General features: G+C 36.4%; 1 protein-coding gene across 6 annotated transcripts in view; it reads left to right on the top strand.

Moving 5' to 3' along the window:
* Nucleotides 1–15,716, top strand: part of SH3YL1 (SH3 and SYLF domain containing 1) — a 48,936-nt gene extending 33,220 nt beyond the window's left edge. For 5 of the 6 annotated variants that reach the window (XM_069011505.1, XM_069011502.1, XM_069011501.1 and 2 more), the window contains one exon: nucleotides 15,119–15,716. In XM_069011505.1, coding sequence (XP_068867606.1) covers nucleotides 15,119–15,318 — 200 coding nt within the window. In that variant the 3' untranslated portion in view covers nucleotides 15,319–15,716. The remainder of the gene's footprint in view (nucleotides 1–15,118) is intronic. The other variant, XM_069011506.1, reaches the window with a different exon arrangement.
* Nucleotides 15,717–16,837: the final 1,121 nt, after the last annotated feature.

Here is a 16,837-nt window from a genome sequence, read left to right as displayed (position 1 = left end):
AGCCTGAATTCATGCTTGAACTAAGGGATGTGATTGCTGTTAGCTTTTCTTCTGAAAGAGAATCTATAAATCCAGTATTTCACTTGACTTAAAAGCATATGTATGAAGAATACTGTTAATACCATTTGTAATTTCAACTGAAAATTGTGGTAGTTTGCTTTTTCATTTCAAGAACTTTATCATAACTGACTAGGCTGATGTAATGAGTATTCCACAAAGTTTTGTTGTGCTTAGCTGGGAAGTGTAATGTGAACACACCATGGGTGATAATGACTGTCCAAGATGCTTCATCCATGTGATGGTGGATGTTGCAGGTTGCAGAGTTTGCACTGATCAGATGAGGCTCTAGTTCATGGTTCTGTGCCATTTCCAGCTCTTGCTGAAGCTGTTCTGTAATGAGAAGGGCTATCTACTTTTCTCCTGCTGGTTTAAACTGTGGCCAAATGATTGCAGGATTGTGCCATGGGATACTGTAAGTGGAAGTACAATTGCTTGAGTCACCACTTGGCAGATGAGGGGAATATTGATTGAATACCTTTTGACATTATAAATTGATGGAGTCTGTGGTATAGGTAGAATTAATAATGGCTGTACTGCTCCTGAAGAAACATAAAATCAATGAGAATTAGTAATTGTTGCAAGAATAAGTCCTAGCATAGATTTCAACAAACCTTATGTCCCTTAGTGCAGCTAAAGTTAAAAAGAGTTTTCTATATATTGCAGATGTTCATATAGTATAAATGTTACCATGGAAGTGCTAGACTTTGTATTAAAACAGGATACTCACTTGTCCCTTTTACAGAAAGCAGTTTCTGAATCTTTCACAATGACTTGAAACTCTTCCTCCTTTTCATCTATATTTTTTCTTATCAAGATTAATTATTCTTTTCTCATGCTTTCTAGTTCTCTAGCAAAAATACTTTTCTATCTGATTCCTTTGCCTGGTAGTAGTAACGTCTTTCATTTGTTTTATTCTATGATGTTCATTTTCACTTTGCCTTGAAAACAGGCTTTCTGTTCTTGGTCCTCTGTTTTCCCAACCAGTTTTAAACATTGATAAGGATTGTGAACAGACCTTCAAATGAGGCCTTGTACAATATTATTATTTAGTATGTTTCCATATGAGATACTCTTTGTCTCACATAATTTTGTTATTTTAACCATTTTTCTAGCCAGTGCAGAGAAATATGTCTCCATGCAAGGCTGAAAAATAATTTCAATCTATTTTACAAAGCATTACCTTAAGAAACTGGCAGAAACTGTATAGAAGTACTGTATTTACTACTCTTTGTTTTTTTTCCTGAGACTGTAGACTGTTTCCCAGACTGGCATAAAAGCTAAGGCTTCTATCAAGTGAACCAGCTTATGTGCCAATAATACCCTTGGCAGAAATTTTGGAGCTGACCATACAGAGATTTGAGAATCAAAATGCAGAGACAGTGTATTGAGATTGAAATGCTAACTCGGTAATGTGTAGAGGAAACATAGAGAAGCTTGTCAAAATAAAAGAGCCCCAGATCATTCCTAAATCATCAGTTTGACCTAAATAAAACAGAGCTCAGTTCTTGTAACTGTACTTTTCATAATATGAAGGCAATGCTTAGCATTGCATCTCAGCTTTTGCAGTATGATTGAAGCACAGACATTACTTGCATTAATGTAGTGTTAAGCATGATAAAGCCCTTGACATCCATATGGTTTATTTGACCTTTTCACTTTGAATGAAAATCTAATTGTTTTTTGAAAAGGCAGAAAAATATAAAAAGTAATCAGCAAAAGTACTGTTATGGAATTGACTCTTGCAAGCAGGAGGTAGGGGTTTTTTATATCCTAAATATCAAAAACATCCACAGATGCTTAACAAAAAAGGCACTTCTTTAATGCAAAAGCTGAGTGTGCTGAAACAAAGATAGAAAGCATTCCATCAGCAGATGAAGATGATGAGCCAGCATGTTCCCTAGTAGGCCAGAAACTCAAAACCAGCGAAATATGTTTCATACTGATGAGCTAAATTTGCACAGTAACTTAAACTTTAAATATAGTCAAGTCTGTTTCAATCACCAGTTTTGTTTGCTAGACATGACATTGTTCAGTAACGACACAAGTTAGTAATATGGAATCTGCTTTGAAATGATCAATTTCTAGCTTACATAGAAGAGGTCAAAAATACATAAGCTTTTCCTGGGTTTTGTGAGTCTCTTACAAAAGTGTGTATAATATCTTCATTCCATGCATACAGATTTGCAGCTGATGATGAACTTTTTATCTGTTGAGGCTTTGTAGCAAAATTGAGGATCTTGTACCTTGTATGGCTAACTTTGCTTTGAATAGTTATTTCCAGCCACCATTTCTTTGTTAACAGAGAAGGTAGTTATAAAGTTATTCTGAAAATCAACTGGAGGGCTTTGTAACACTGGAAACCTGGACAGTGTACCCAGTTAAGTAATACATAACATCTAGCACTGCGACTAAATCAGAAAACAGAGTTTGTTGAGACAGTCCTCATGGAAGTGGAAGAGGGCTTAACATCTGGTTTTGCTTTCCTTTCAAGAATTTGGGTGTACATTTAATACAGAAACATATTAAAGAGTGTAGTTCCTGGAATGATACAGGCCTTCCTTGATTTTATCCACGTACCTTGAACATATTTTCCAGGTCACTGGAAAAAGGAAAACATTGTATACCTCTTTTAAAAGAGGGGAAAGGAGGGCTCCAGGAACTACACACCTGTCAGTTTCACCTCTGTGCCTGGGAAAATCATAGAACAGATCCTCCTACAAGCTATACTAAAGTACAGGGGGATGGGAAGGTCATTTGAGAGGCAGCACAGCTTCACTAAGGGCAAGTCCTGCCTGACCAACCCACTCAACTACATCAGTGGACAACAGAAGGGCTTCAGATGCCATTTATCTGGATTTTGGGTCCCTTCTAACCCAAGCCATTCTTTGATTCTTTGATTTTGAAATTGCTTTAAATCCATGGCTGCTGTAACGCAACAGCCTTCAGGTGTTCTAGATATAGAACAATTCTTTGCCCATACGTGAATGTAGAATAGAGCAATGCAACTTACACCTTCTCTCTCTCCTGAGAGCATGTTTGTTTAACTGAGCACAAATAGGCATTTGTGGGGCATTTAAAGAGTACTGTTTTACCCCAGTGACAGTGAAGCTCACTGAATGCGAAAAGTCCACCCTCATTTTCTTAGTCTTGAAGACCTAATTATTTGCAGACTTCAATATTGAATTTAAATACTTGAGTTTCTTAAGAAGCTTTTATTCAGAAAGTAGAGAAAGATAAGTTATTTTGTTTACTTGCCCAAAACAAGCCATAATTATTGGCAAAGAAACAGCTAAGGCAAGAGATTATTTGTTCTGAGTGTGATTTGCTGAATATCACGTCTTCTCCTGACCTTTGATCAGATGAGCATTATTGGAGATTATTTGGATCAATAATGGCATATGACATACTTCAAGTATCTGTACAGAATATATCTGATTATAGCAGATTAGTACCTGTAGATATAAAATGTCAAATCTACTGTGCATATTTAGGCCTTCCCAAACATCTGTTCAGTGAGATCTGAGGTTGTTGTTTTGTGTATACTGAGGGTTTTTTGAGGTGAGTCTACATTTAAAAAACAAAATTTAAAAGACCATTAAGGAAATTAATAGTTTAATGTGAATGCGACATTTGAGATTTCACTTGTAAGGCTGAACAAACACTTGGTTTGTTATTTGTCCAGAAACAACTAAAATTAAATTTGTAAGAAAGTATACATCTGTTCTGCTCTAGAAGTTGAGATAAACCCCTTTTTTCTTAAGATAAAAGATGAGAGGTGAGAGCTAAGAATATGGAAAATGAGCATACTGGGTAGAGAAAAGAGCTCATCTGTATACTGGTGTGTTTCAAGAACTGAAATTATTTTCATGACTTTTAGTATTTAGGATACAGTTACACTACTATTTTTCTTTCTAAATGGAAGTTGCTTGAAGACTTTTTCTAATAGCCATTAGTATGTGTAATATTTTGTTTCCATATAGGAATTGAAAAGTTAATTTCTTCAGAGCCGCAGTGTATAATACACTACACTGGCTCTTCTTTACTCCATTTTCCCCAGCCCTCACTGGCTGATGTTTTGTCTTCATGAGAAAAAAAGCCATGAAATCTTTTAATTTACTGCCCTCTTATTCTCTGTGTAGTAATTCATATGGCACTTTCTTTCATCCTTTCTCTGACTTTCCTTACTCCCATTTTCTTTGTGGGTTTTTAAACAGATCATTTACCACTTTGCCAAGATGCTGCTGTTTTAGGCCTATGTAGGCCTTTAGACATAGTGAATGATAAAGCCTGAGAATAGACATTGCCCAATAAGGGCCCAGTAAGTGAATCTCAACATTATAATGTGGTTTATTTCTGCTCATCACATTGTAACTTGGATAACTCAGTAATTTGACTTAACTTTTGTGCATCCTAGCTGTGACCATGCATTCAGTATCACCTTTGTGGCTTGAGCTGCAACTTTGAGCCAAAGCTGACATTACCTAAATTTGTTAGAAACTACTTACAAATGGTAAAGCCTCCAAATTCAGATACCATGAGAACATGGACCATTGATTTCATTAAACTTCTGCATCCATAAAATATTAAAAATATACGTATCCAGTGAACTTAATGACGCCTTACTCTCCAGGATGCCAGTTTTCAAAAAGTCATATGGAATGAGATTCTGCGTCTGTCATGTTCTTATTATTGCATGTGGTCATAAAGGGGACATTTTGAGGTAGTGTTGTTTCAATATTTCATGACTTTGGAATTTTTATTTCTTTGTTTACATTCCAGGAAGCAAATGACTCAGTCCTTTTTCATAAAAGAATTACATAATATATGCAAGAGGTTTTTAAATTGGAGGAGATATTCAAACTGGTAGTCACATCCATTGCAAACTATATATTTTCTATTTCAATATCAGAATACTATTTTCAGTTGCAGTTTTCATCATTTTGATTGCTTTCTAAAATCATGAGTAGAAAAATTAGTTGTAAAAAAAGACTACTTTTTTAATATGTGCATGTAGTAATAAATGTACAATTCTGTACTTTTGTAACTTTATTTCTTTACATATGAGAGTATCTTTTTCTGTGTTTCCAGAGGTGTTATGTGCAAATTTGACTGTTATAAAATAAATGAAATCGTTTTCATTACTTTTTTTCTAAGGAGACACATTTAGTTGCATGCATGTATGCTTTCAGATACTGAAGCAACTTTGCTTTTAGATTATCAACAGTTTTAGATTGGTTTTAGAATGTCAACAAAGTATCTTCAATTGTTTCTTTGTTCTAATTTGGAGTGTGACTCATTAGACTTATGATCAAGACTACTATTAATTCATATATTTTTAATTTAAAACTAGTATTCTTTCCTGTTTTAAAACTCTTTACAGCAATTATAAAATATAATAGTGAGATAAGGTGTGAGATCCTTAACTTTAAGGGACTGAACAGCTTTCAGGAAACTGGTATGTTGGAATAATTAGTGGTTTCCTCAAAAACCCAGCACTAAACCTTACATCTTTCTGCCACACCTCCTTCTCAGTTCCCTTTCAATGTTTCTTTGACTATCCCTGATGCAATTCGCATAAGAAATTAAATCTCTTTCTTAGCTGCTCTTCTACATAATAGTTCAGAAATAGACTTAAAATGTAATGAAAACCAAGAGAGTAAGTTTAGATATAGTAAAAGGTAGATACTCCCCAGTATGACTGATCATACATAACCAAGATGTTGGATTTGTCTCGTTCTTGAAAAAATGTGCTGTGTCACTGAGGCTTTAGTAGTTTCAGCTTCATAATTCTTTGGAGAAAAGAGCAACACAGAACTAGCGTTGTATCAGACAACGTGCCATCCCGTTTCTCTCTCTGTATCAGTGGTCCAGTACATAATTAATGTTTTGACTTCAACCTGATTAATGCTGCTCTTAATTATTTTCTAAATTAATATCAACAGGTAAGTTTTAGGCTTGTTTCCTTAGTCTCTTTGAAACAGCTGCACCATTTACATCATGTGCTAGTATTTTTTATTGTCAGGGAACATATCAAGGCACTAATCACAAAGACATCTTTATCTTTCCTCTAAACTTTGCATCCCTCTAGTCTTCTATTTGCTAGTTTCTTTTTTTTTCTTTTTTTAACCTTCAGGTAGGTTCCATTATTGTACACATAGGCTTCTCTCAAAATAGCTAATATTAAAAACCCACTAATATTAAGGCAGTTTATGGAACCAATGACTCTTTGGTGGATTAATGATTACCAAACTAATGAGTAACATCTGTGTTCAGTACTGTATTATGTTGAATTCTAATTTGGTTCTGGGTTTAGAGTTCTGGGATATGGAATACATCCATTTATTTTCAAAATCTCTGTCTCTGTATTTAAGTTTCTTTAAATTATGTACATGTTCCCTTAATTTCTTGATCTTTGTTACTAGTTTCTGTAACTTCATTAAGATTCTTCTAAATGGATTTGACCCCTTAGCTCTGTGTTGTATAGCTTTATCACATATTTTACATTTAGCTCAGCCTTCAGCTACAAGAGTGGCTCTACTACATTGCTAATGCTTCTCCTGTTCTTGTATTTCACCTTCCTATGGCTTCCGGTTCCTTCAGTGCTCTCTGCTCTCCTTTCCCTCCCATTTTTCATTTGCTGATTTCTTCATTCATGGTTATCTCAGACCTGTTTATAACCACATATTAGAAATTGTAGTCCATCCTTCTGTATGTAACCTGCTAGATTAATATACATCTTCTGTTTTATTTGGTAATACTTGTGATCCCTGAATTCTGTTGCTGGGCTATGTCTGTAATTGCCTTTACATGTATATTTTGAGTGTCTCACTGAGAAGTCTTCCTTATTCAGCCGTCTATTTTTATGCTAAGTTTTCCCAGCTAGCTGTCCTTTGTCCCTTTTAATTTGCTAGATAACATTTTCTGCAAAGAGCTATTTCTATTTCTCCTTTACTGGGGTATTCTTTTGTCAACTAATTAAGAATTCAAGATAAAAATTGTCAAGTAGAATCTTGAACTTCCTCTTGCTGACCCCTGCAGAGCTCACGTGTTCTTCAACTTGAATTTCTTAGAAGTTCTCACTTTCACTATCGGAGCAATGAGGCCTATAGATGTTCTCTGAATAACATTTTAAAGATGCAGCCTTTTCTTTCTGTCTCCACTTTTGTCCACACTTTTGTCCTATTATGATTCAATTGTTGCAACATCCTTCTCTCTGACCTTTGCAAATTCAATATTTCTTTACTTTCATCTAGATTCAGTTCTTGCTTCAAAGTTAATTTCCTGCCCTATCATTTTGCTCATCTTTTACATTCCTCCACTGGCTCTCATTTTAAGTATGTCTTTGAGCTCAGACAGAACCTAAAGCACCACCTGACAGATCCAGCTTTCATCTCAGTCTTGTTAGTATTACAGGTTTAACTTAGTGCTCACCTACCTACTTCGAAGTTGAACTTTAACCATTTCTCTGCCTTTGGGCATCATCATGGCCCACTGCTGCTGCATTCCCCGTCAGAATTTTAGATCTTTAGTTCCTCCTGTCATGAGCCCTAACACTACTTCAGAAAGCTATCCCTGTCATTAGTAGTTACCCTGATGCCTTCAGAATTTACTACATGCCATTTCCTTTGCCCACCCTTGCTTTTCATATTCTAATGTATAATATGCTGCATCCAGCAGAAAATGTATCTCTCTGGTTTCTGTAGTCCCTACTCAAATCCTACCTGAAATATAGCTCAATAAACCTTGAGGCTTCTTGAGCTCAAAGAGAACCAAAAGCACTCCCTGACAGATCCACCCTTCATTTCAAGGTTTCTTGAAGGCATTATAAAGCAGGAAGGGACTGTAAGACCCCTAGTAACTGAGTGCAGAAGCTGACTAACTGTTACTGTCTGGATTCCATACTATTATTTTAGTTCCACCCTAAAAGCTGGCTTTGACTGTAAAGCAGTAACTCACACAGCTGGGAATAAGCCATAAGACAATTTTTTCTCTTTTCTATTTTTCACTTGTCTTGCAAGGAGCCAGTGTTACGTTTTAGTTCTTAGATCTAGATCTGTCAGCTGAGAAACACAGCAAATGCAGACATACCTGTAAGATACTTACTCTGGCCATTTACTGCCTCATCTCATTTCTGGTATTGCTTGTCCACCAATGAATCTTTCTCTTCAGCCCCTTATTTTACTAAACTCTGATCCAAGTCTTAACAGTAACCCTAGTCACTCTGTCAGTCCTAGACTAAACTGATTAGTGTGCCAGTGCAACTCCCTACAACACACTGATCCATATGTTGACAAGAAGGCCCTGCCAGGAAGCATCCTCAGAGAGATGTGGGTTCCTACTGGGAGTGCTCCATGCTGGCACTCCCCTAGCTGGATACAGGCTAGTCAGTGTCTGACAGGAAGTCTGCTCTGTCTGGCCTGACCATCAGATGATGCTGACAATGTGACTTCCATTGGTATCAAACTGGGTTTTGATTACAGCTGTTCCAGTCCAAACTGCCTACAATACAAATTTTCATACTGCTTTTATACTTTCTGGTAACTTTATTTCAAAAGTCTCTTTGAAGTTTTTCACCACATTGCAGAATGGCTGAGGTTGAAAAGGGCCTCTGGATATCATCTGATCCAACACCCTTGCTCAAGTAGGACTGGGTCTAGACAGCTTTTTTTGGATGAAAACTCCATCACCTCTCTGGGCAACCTATTCAGTCACTCTTAGAGCAAAAAAGTGTTTCCTGATGTTTAGACAGCACCTCCTGTGTTTCAGTATGTACCCCATTGCCTCTGTCACTGGGCATCACTAGCAAGAGCCTGGCTCCACCCTATTTTCACCATTCCTTCAGATATTTATAGGTACAGATCAGCCTTTTCTTTCCTAGGCTCTCTCAGCCTTTCCACATAAGAGAGATGCTCCAGTCCCTTCAGCTTCCACATGGCCCTTTGCTGGATTTTCTCCTGCATGTACTTGTTTCTCTTGTACTGAGAAGCTTAGAACTGGACTCTGCACTCCAGGTGTGACCAAACCAGTGCTGAGTAAAGATCACCTCCCTTGACCTGTTGTCAATACCTTGCCTAATGCAACCTGGGATACTGTTTGCCTTCTTTGCATTGCCTCATCTATAGTTGTTGAGTTAAGCCAATGGTTGTCTTCCTCTTTAACAAGTTTGGTTGGAACCTGATGACAGTCTTCCTTTTCAATATGATAATTTGGAGCAAACATCCTTCAGGCATTTTAGTGTAACCAATAAATGTATACACGCAGTATTTACACTCACAGTGGTATCTTAGCAGGTGGTATTGTCCAGACCATTTTCTAAGGTGGGCATTAAAATTTCCTATCATGTCTTCATTGTTAAGGGCACCAACTATCATTTTTTATTCAGATTTGCAATGGGGCCCAGTCATTGACCTAGTTCTTTAACCTACTTTGGATTCTTTCCTGAACTCTGATTATAAACTCAATACTAACCCTTTCCAAGCAAAAGCCCATAATGGGTAAAGAACCAATATTTGTCTGTTCACTGCTGCTTACATCTCTCATACTATACCTATGAGCAATACCTGATCCTTTCAATGCCTCTGAACAGTGTACTAGTTTACTAAACCTTTCTGATACTTGATATATTTGTTTTCAAAAGCACAGGTTTTTTCTAATCTGTTAGTTGTTTTCCATCATTTTGTCTGTTTGTTGGTTTTATCTTACTTCTGCACCAACAAGGTCCATGTGGTTGCTTATTTTTCTAGGTCTCCATTTAAACAATGAGACTTGTATTACAGCTTTTCAGTAAGCTGGTGCTTTTTGGTGGAGCTTTTGTGCCTGCTCTATCTAACTCCTGTCATCTCTGATGCTGGAGACTCACCTGACTTGTAACATTTTGTGGCAGTCCATTTACCAAAGGAGATACTTAGCAAAGAGTGCATAATATATGGACAGTCAGCAACAAGAACACAGTGGCAGTGATCAGTCCTCTTGATCAGAAGGCTTGTTGGTGGTGACAATTGAGTCACAGGGCCCTTTCCTGCAAGTTCTTTAATATGGTTGTGATGAACCCAAAACCAGCAGTAATAGTTTCTGTTAGTTCACTTATAGTTTCTATCATATAGTTTGTCCTGGTTTTGTCTGGGGCAGAGTTAATTTTCCTCTTAGCTGGTAGCGTTAATAGCTAGTAGTGTTGTGTTTTGTATTTAGGATGAGAATAAAGTTGATAACATGCTGCTCTTTTAGTTGCTGCTGAGCAGGGGTTACCCTAAGTCAAGGACTCAATGGCTTCTCATGCTGCACTGTCAGCAAGTGGGCTGGGGGTGCACAAGAGGTTTGGGGGGGGGGACACAGCTGGACAGCTGACCCCAGCTGGGTTAAGGGATATCCCACAAAGTTATGCTCAGCATATAAACTTGGGGTAAAGCTGCCTGGGGGGCCACTGCTTGGGAGCAGTCTGAGCATCATTTTGTTAGTGCTGAGCAATTACTCTTCATTTGCACCACCTGCTTTTCTTGGGGTTTATTTCTCTCTCTTTCTTTTTTATTTTACTTTTCATTACATTTTTTAAAAAATTTATTATTATTTTATTTAAATTATTTAACTGTTCTTATCTCAACCCATGAGTCCATGAGTTTTTTTACTTACAGCCCTCCAGACCTCTTTCACATCCCACTGAGAGGGGGCAGGGAGTGAGGTGTGTGTGGTACTTAGTCACCGTTTGGCATTAAACCATGACATCAGTGCACACATGACCCACAAAACCATGCTAGTTCTCAAATTACTGACAATTAGTGAAACTTGCAAAGTGCATGTTTAGCAATCTCACCGCTAACCTCAAGTACATGAAACTTACTTCAGTTTTATTGCTGTGTCCATGGCCAAAAGCAGCACATCTTCTGCAAGCTGTTCAGCATCAGGCATTTGGTGGCTGGGGGATATATGCATCTATGCCAGTAAAATTAAGTTTGGGGCCCACAGCTGAACTGTGTTCCAACTATTCTGTGTTCCAACTCAGATTTGGGTTTTGAAAGTCTAATAAGCTTAAGCCTAAATGATTACAAATGACTGTTCTTCTCTGAAAACTAGTCTTAGAAACAGCCTATGGCTTTACTAATATTTTATAAGCTCACATTAGAATAGTGGCTACTTTATTTACTAGTAAATTAAACAGTGTGAAGGCATGGGCCCAAGCAGTGTAACTCATTTAGTTATGTGATTGTGTTGTTAGAAAATGCCTTGGCATTATTCTCACCTTCCACTTTCACAAATAATTCCAAGATGTGGTTCAGTTGTTACTCCGGTATAGAAACCAGTAGGCAGTTTGCATGTGGCTTTTCTCTCTGGTCAGTGTTTACTGGTATGTGTGTGGCCAGTCTATGCCAGCTGGCCTCTTAACTGAGTCAGAGAAGTGTAGACAGTGCATCTGTTCTACAGAGACTTCTCAACAGAGAAAATGCTTGTATTCTGTAATAAATGTGCCATAATTAAAAATAGTTTTATTGCTCTCTCATTCACTCTGGGGCTGTATTGTAGCACACCCAAGAGGCCATAAATTCACTCTAGTTTATACCCCTCCAAGTCTTTTATCTGTAGCAGTGTTCCTTCACAAAATCTTCAAATCATTTTGGTATGTAAAGATGAATGAAATGAAAGGATATTGTGGTCAGAGAAGTTTGTTGTCAAGCATATGCTATGCCTGTGTATGCTGGAGCATTGAATATATATGTTGGCTACTGTACTAATTGATCTTCAACCAAAATTTCTATATTTCTGTTTTGACCACCGTGTTTGTGGAAGTGTGGTGTGTGTGTATTCAAATACCAATAGCAAATAAGGATTTTCTACGATGTAGTTTGTTTTTCTTGCAGTGTGCATACTCATGAATCTCATGATTTTAGTATCATATGCTGTATGTAGCACTGTAGCACCATCTTGTGTGAGCTGCAAATGTGGTTTCTGTATATGCATTCTGCAATCTTCACGTGGAATGTAACAATTTTATTTAAAACCCTTTCATATAAAACTGAAATTGGGAAAGGAGAACATGAAATAGATCCTCGTTATAATCTGTGCAGTAGGTTTCATAATAGTGCATGCATTTAAGATACCTCATTGTTAGGATGATTCATATAAGTGAAGCATGGGATGCTGAACTCTGGAGGCAAGAAATATGCATTCTGTCTGCTTTGTGCTACAAAACTACAGAATTAAAGCACAGAAATTGGAATATTTATGAGAAATAAAAGCAAACAACTATAGTATAGGAAAAGACTGCTAGGGAAAATTAAGTAGAAATGGCTATGAAAGAGCTGACAGGAATAAAGCTGAAAAATGCTTTTAAATGATTGCAGGTAGCAAATGGGGCAAGGACACAGAACTGAGTGTTCATATTCAGCTGTCGTGCTTTGAGGTTTCTCTATGTTTGGAAAGATGCACATGTACAAGGGCAGAAAATGGGAAGAGAAACACATAAAACAATTTTGTTTTATGCAAACAGTAATTGGAGGCATGGTTGTGGTGCATTGAATATACCTCCTACCCTTTGCTATCTCACACATGGATCTTCTTTTCCCACCTTTTCATGCTTTAATTTGTGCCTCATTTCATTTTTCTTCCTACTTTTACAGAGCCAATTTCAGAATACTCAGCAGTTTGTGTAAGAGGAATTTCAGTATTATTGCAGGTCCAGCCATGGAGGTGGTAACTACTAGTTACTACCATTGCTATGAGTCCAGCATATCATTGTGGTCTTGACAGCTCTTCTTCTGAATGTAATGAGAAGAAGCTCTCACATCACTTTTAGCACTTTCAGTCTTTTCTTTTGCTCTGTCAAATATCTAATTTTTCCATATATATTTGGAGAAGTTTTAATTATATAGTAACTCCAATTCTCTTTGAGTGATTATTCATTTAGGTGATGAAAACACATAGGTTTAAGAACTCAAAGTATAGGAATTTGTTGCATTCACAGTGATGTATAAAAGGAACTTTTACCCATGTGTGCTGCCTGAATGTGGCACAGGGGTAAAACATACCCTTCTTCCTTTTTATATGCAGCTGAGTCATAACTATTTTCATGCCATACCACCTAAAGAGTCCTGGGCCACAGTATTTTCTGACTATTTTTCAAGTAATACTAGGAGTAAAAAGTTGATTTTTTTGCTTTTGTGGGTTTTTCTGCAATTTCCTCAATCAAAATATCTAGCTTCACACTGTGCATGGGAGCACATCATATCATCCCAAGTGCATCAAATGTTTGAATTTTTGGAGGAAATTCATATAATTGCTAAATATTCAGTCTATCAGGTTTCAGATGTGACAGTAAAAGAGCTATTTAGAAAAGCTGCATTGCTGCCTTTTTTGGTAGGAGTAACTGATGGAGATATGGACCTGATAATCATGGTTTTATTTTCACACCAAAAGAAATAGTGTTGTGTGGCTTTAGATCATGACTATAGATAGCAAGAGAGAGAGATTTTGTGATCAAGAAAGACAGCATTTGACTTCTCTGCAATCAAATCTCTCCCAGCTCATGGCCAAATAATTTTGTATTATTCTTTGATGATTGCTAAAAGTTCAGATCATGAAGAGAAAGCACTGGCCTGTAGAATGAACATACATATTGACAGATGCTGGGGAAAAAAGCCCTGTGCTGTTTATGCATACATTTGTGGTCCATTGTTCTTCTCTGTCCTTTTTTGGCTACAGTTTGTGTTTATGAGCCTTAAGAAAAAGAATTTTTCCTCTTTCTTTTGAAATGAAAAAAGCAACCAGAAGAAAAGATCTGTGTCTGTCAGTTGTTGAAGACAGACTGCAAAAAACCCCAAAAAAACAACGTTGTATCAATGCTTCACTCACCACCCTTTCTAGCTCTGCGCTTGCAATGTGTAGACTAATGAGAGCTTGGATTTCCCCTTTTCCAGCAGTTTTGACAGCAGGAAGGTGCAGCTAATGCTAAAAGCCTTTAATCTTGCATGCTTGAGCATTTATGCAGCCATCATGTCTATATGAGAAATACATCCTGAAATCTCTCTACCTGACTGTGTAAACATTATTTCCTCTTAACTAATCTTCCATTGCACCTTCCATTTTTCACTTTTAGATTCACTCATGTGAGAGATTTAACTGTTTTCTAAATCAACATTAATCTAATGCAACTACCTCCTGTAACTCAGACAGTTGAAGGAATTGAGAGAAAACATAATTATTGTTAAATTGAAGATACTCAGATTAAAAGTTCAGTGGTACTAAACATTGAGATATTGGGTAAAAATTTTCTACAGGAATAGAGGATGGATAATAGTATCCAAGATTTTCATAATTTTAAAACTATTTTAGAAGACTCATGGCATGAATCCAACCGCAGCTGAGGACAGGAAGAGTTATGTAAGAGATTGGTGTAAAGAAAATAAAAGCCATTTGTATATGTGGCCAAAAATACTACTATACAAACCAAGTCATTTCCAGTACATCAAACTGTAATCTGTTACTTCCACTGGCACATTTTATGTGTTCTGTTTAACGTCTGAGATACACCAAAATCCCAGGTACTGCAAAACCTATGGAACAAGAAGGGAAGTGCTGTGGATACTTTGTATTTTGCCATCCTATATCCTGAGTTTTGATTAAAAAATCAAATTTTCTCCTTTGAGTTTTGTACTTTCTATGAAGAAGCTGTCACAAAGAACACAAACAAAACTCAAACCTGAGCAGTGGCTCTGACAGGAGTCGTTCAGGAAACACTCATGCTTTCCTCAACACACCACTTTTGTTGCCACTGTCTCTGACTGTATGAGGCATACAGAAAAATGGCTTTATTTTATTTTGTACAGAGTATAATTTTATTAAATAGACTGTACTATTAGTCTGGAATTCAAATTTCTCTTACCTAAGAATGTAGTGGAAATGGAGGGGATTTTTCATTAGTGGTTTATATGCTCATATAGATTATTTTAGTGTCTTTGTCACCCTTTTCTACTGTCATTTAAGAATATTCTGCTTAAGAACTTCGTGTATGTGCTGACACTAGTAATTTCCTTTTAGTAATTTCCTTTTTATTTAATATCTTTAATTTCAGATAACTCTCGGAGTGATCCAGTAGAAGTGACTGCACTTTATTCATTTGAAGGACAACAGCCAGGTGACTTGACTTTCAAAGCCGGAGACAAAATCACAGTGACAACTAAAACAAATTCCCAATTTGATTGGTGGGAAGGAAGAATAGGAGGAAAAACTGGCATCTTTCCAGCCAATTATGTTGCCATAAGTAACAACTGAATTTGTACAGAATAAAATGTTGAGGCAGTAATATATTTACACTCAAAAATATATTTTAATTTTTCAGATTTTATTAAAATGAGATTTTTGATCAATACTATTCTAACAAAAAAAAAAAAATTAAATGCTTTGAATGACCATAACTTTCCCCTAAATTTATTTCTTAAGTAAACAGTAGGTGATAGTCAATTTATAAGAGCATTATTTTTGAGCAAGTTGCCCTATAAAAAGTAATCCAATTTGTGTATAGTTTCAATTCTGTCTTAGTATATGGATTAATTTTTCACGTGAGGGAAAAATTAGAAAAAGTTTAGAATTAGACATGCTGAAAAAAATGTTGATTTCTATTAAATTGTTATTTATGGTCTCTTTCTCTAATAAATGCTCTTAAATTTGCTTCAAACCATGTCTGAGTCAGAGTTCTTTACTTGGTAAATACAGATGTTTTTTCACAGGTATGGCAGGTAAAATCACCTTCATACTTGGTTTTAAAAATCACTCTAGATATTGCAGGTTTTTAGTAACTATTTTAGATCTGGTCTGTAATGTTTCTCATTGTTAGGCACACAAAGATCTTTTTTAAAACAACTCTGTGACAATTAAGCAGTTCAGCTTCTCTGATAGCTTGTCTTGCCCTCATCTTTGGAGAATGTAAGCACTTCTGAAAGTTTGTTTAGTAAAATGCATGAATAGTCCCTCAGAAAACATACAGGCTTATCCTTGATTCCTGTAGGAACTTATTCCACAGGTCTCTCTATCCACAAAATAGAGAAATTTCTGCTTCACAAGTGAGCTTGAATCCTTCCTGCTTCTTCCCATTTAAAACTTTTTGAATGTTTAATCTTTAAGAAAAGAGCAACATAAACTACAGAGTAAGTAGAGTACATTTATAACAGGGAAGATATAGGGAAGATGTTTCTGTAGGATAGATGTGATAGTAATGTATAGCACCATCATTCTTGGGTTTCAACTTCATTTTGAGTATATTTGTAAATCAACTTTATTATACAGATACTGCTTTTAAAGTTGATGTGACAGAGCAGAAGTGAGAATGAGATTTTGAGTTTTTTAGAACCAGTTTTGTTTCCTTCTCAATGCTGAATATGCTGAATTTGCCTCTTATATGGAGTTAATACCAAAATGATAATTATGTTCCATCAGTCTCAAGTTTTCCCCACTTGAAAATGTATTAAGTCCTTGTTTCTTTTAACTGTGCCATGAGGACCAGAAAATCAGTATGTATGATCTTTCCAGCAACCAAGGCATAGTTGATCCGATATGATCCACTAATCTATCAGGTAATCTTTAGCTTTAAGTTATCTCATCTGAATGGTAAGGCTAAGCCTAGTGTAGATGAAGACTTAGCATTAGGAAGTTATTGAATTCTAGTTATTGGCAAAAGTTTCTGGATTTCTTTCAGACTGGACCAAAATACATTTTGATAAACAAACTCAAAATGAGGCAGAAGAGACTGAAACCAGAGTCAAATGTGTTTACAGCCTTTCAGTGAAAATCCTTC

Source organism: Aphelocoma coerulescens, chromosome 3, assembly GCF_041296385.1.
Source record: "Aphelocoma coerulescens isolate FSJ_1873_10779 chromosome 3, UR_Acoe_1.0, whole genome shotgun sequence".
In the NCBI taxonomy this organism is placed as follows: Eukaryota; Metazoa; Chordata; class Aves; order Passeriformes; family Corvidae; genus Aphelocoma; species Aphelocoma coerulescens.
This window is presented reverse-complemented; position numbering and strand designations above follow the sequence as displayed.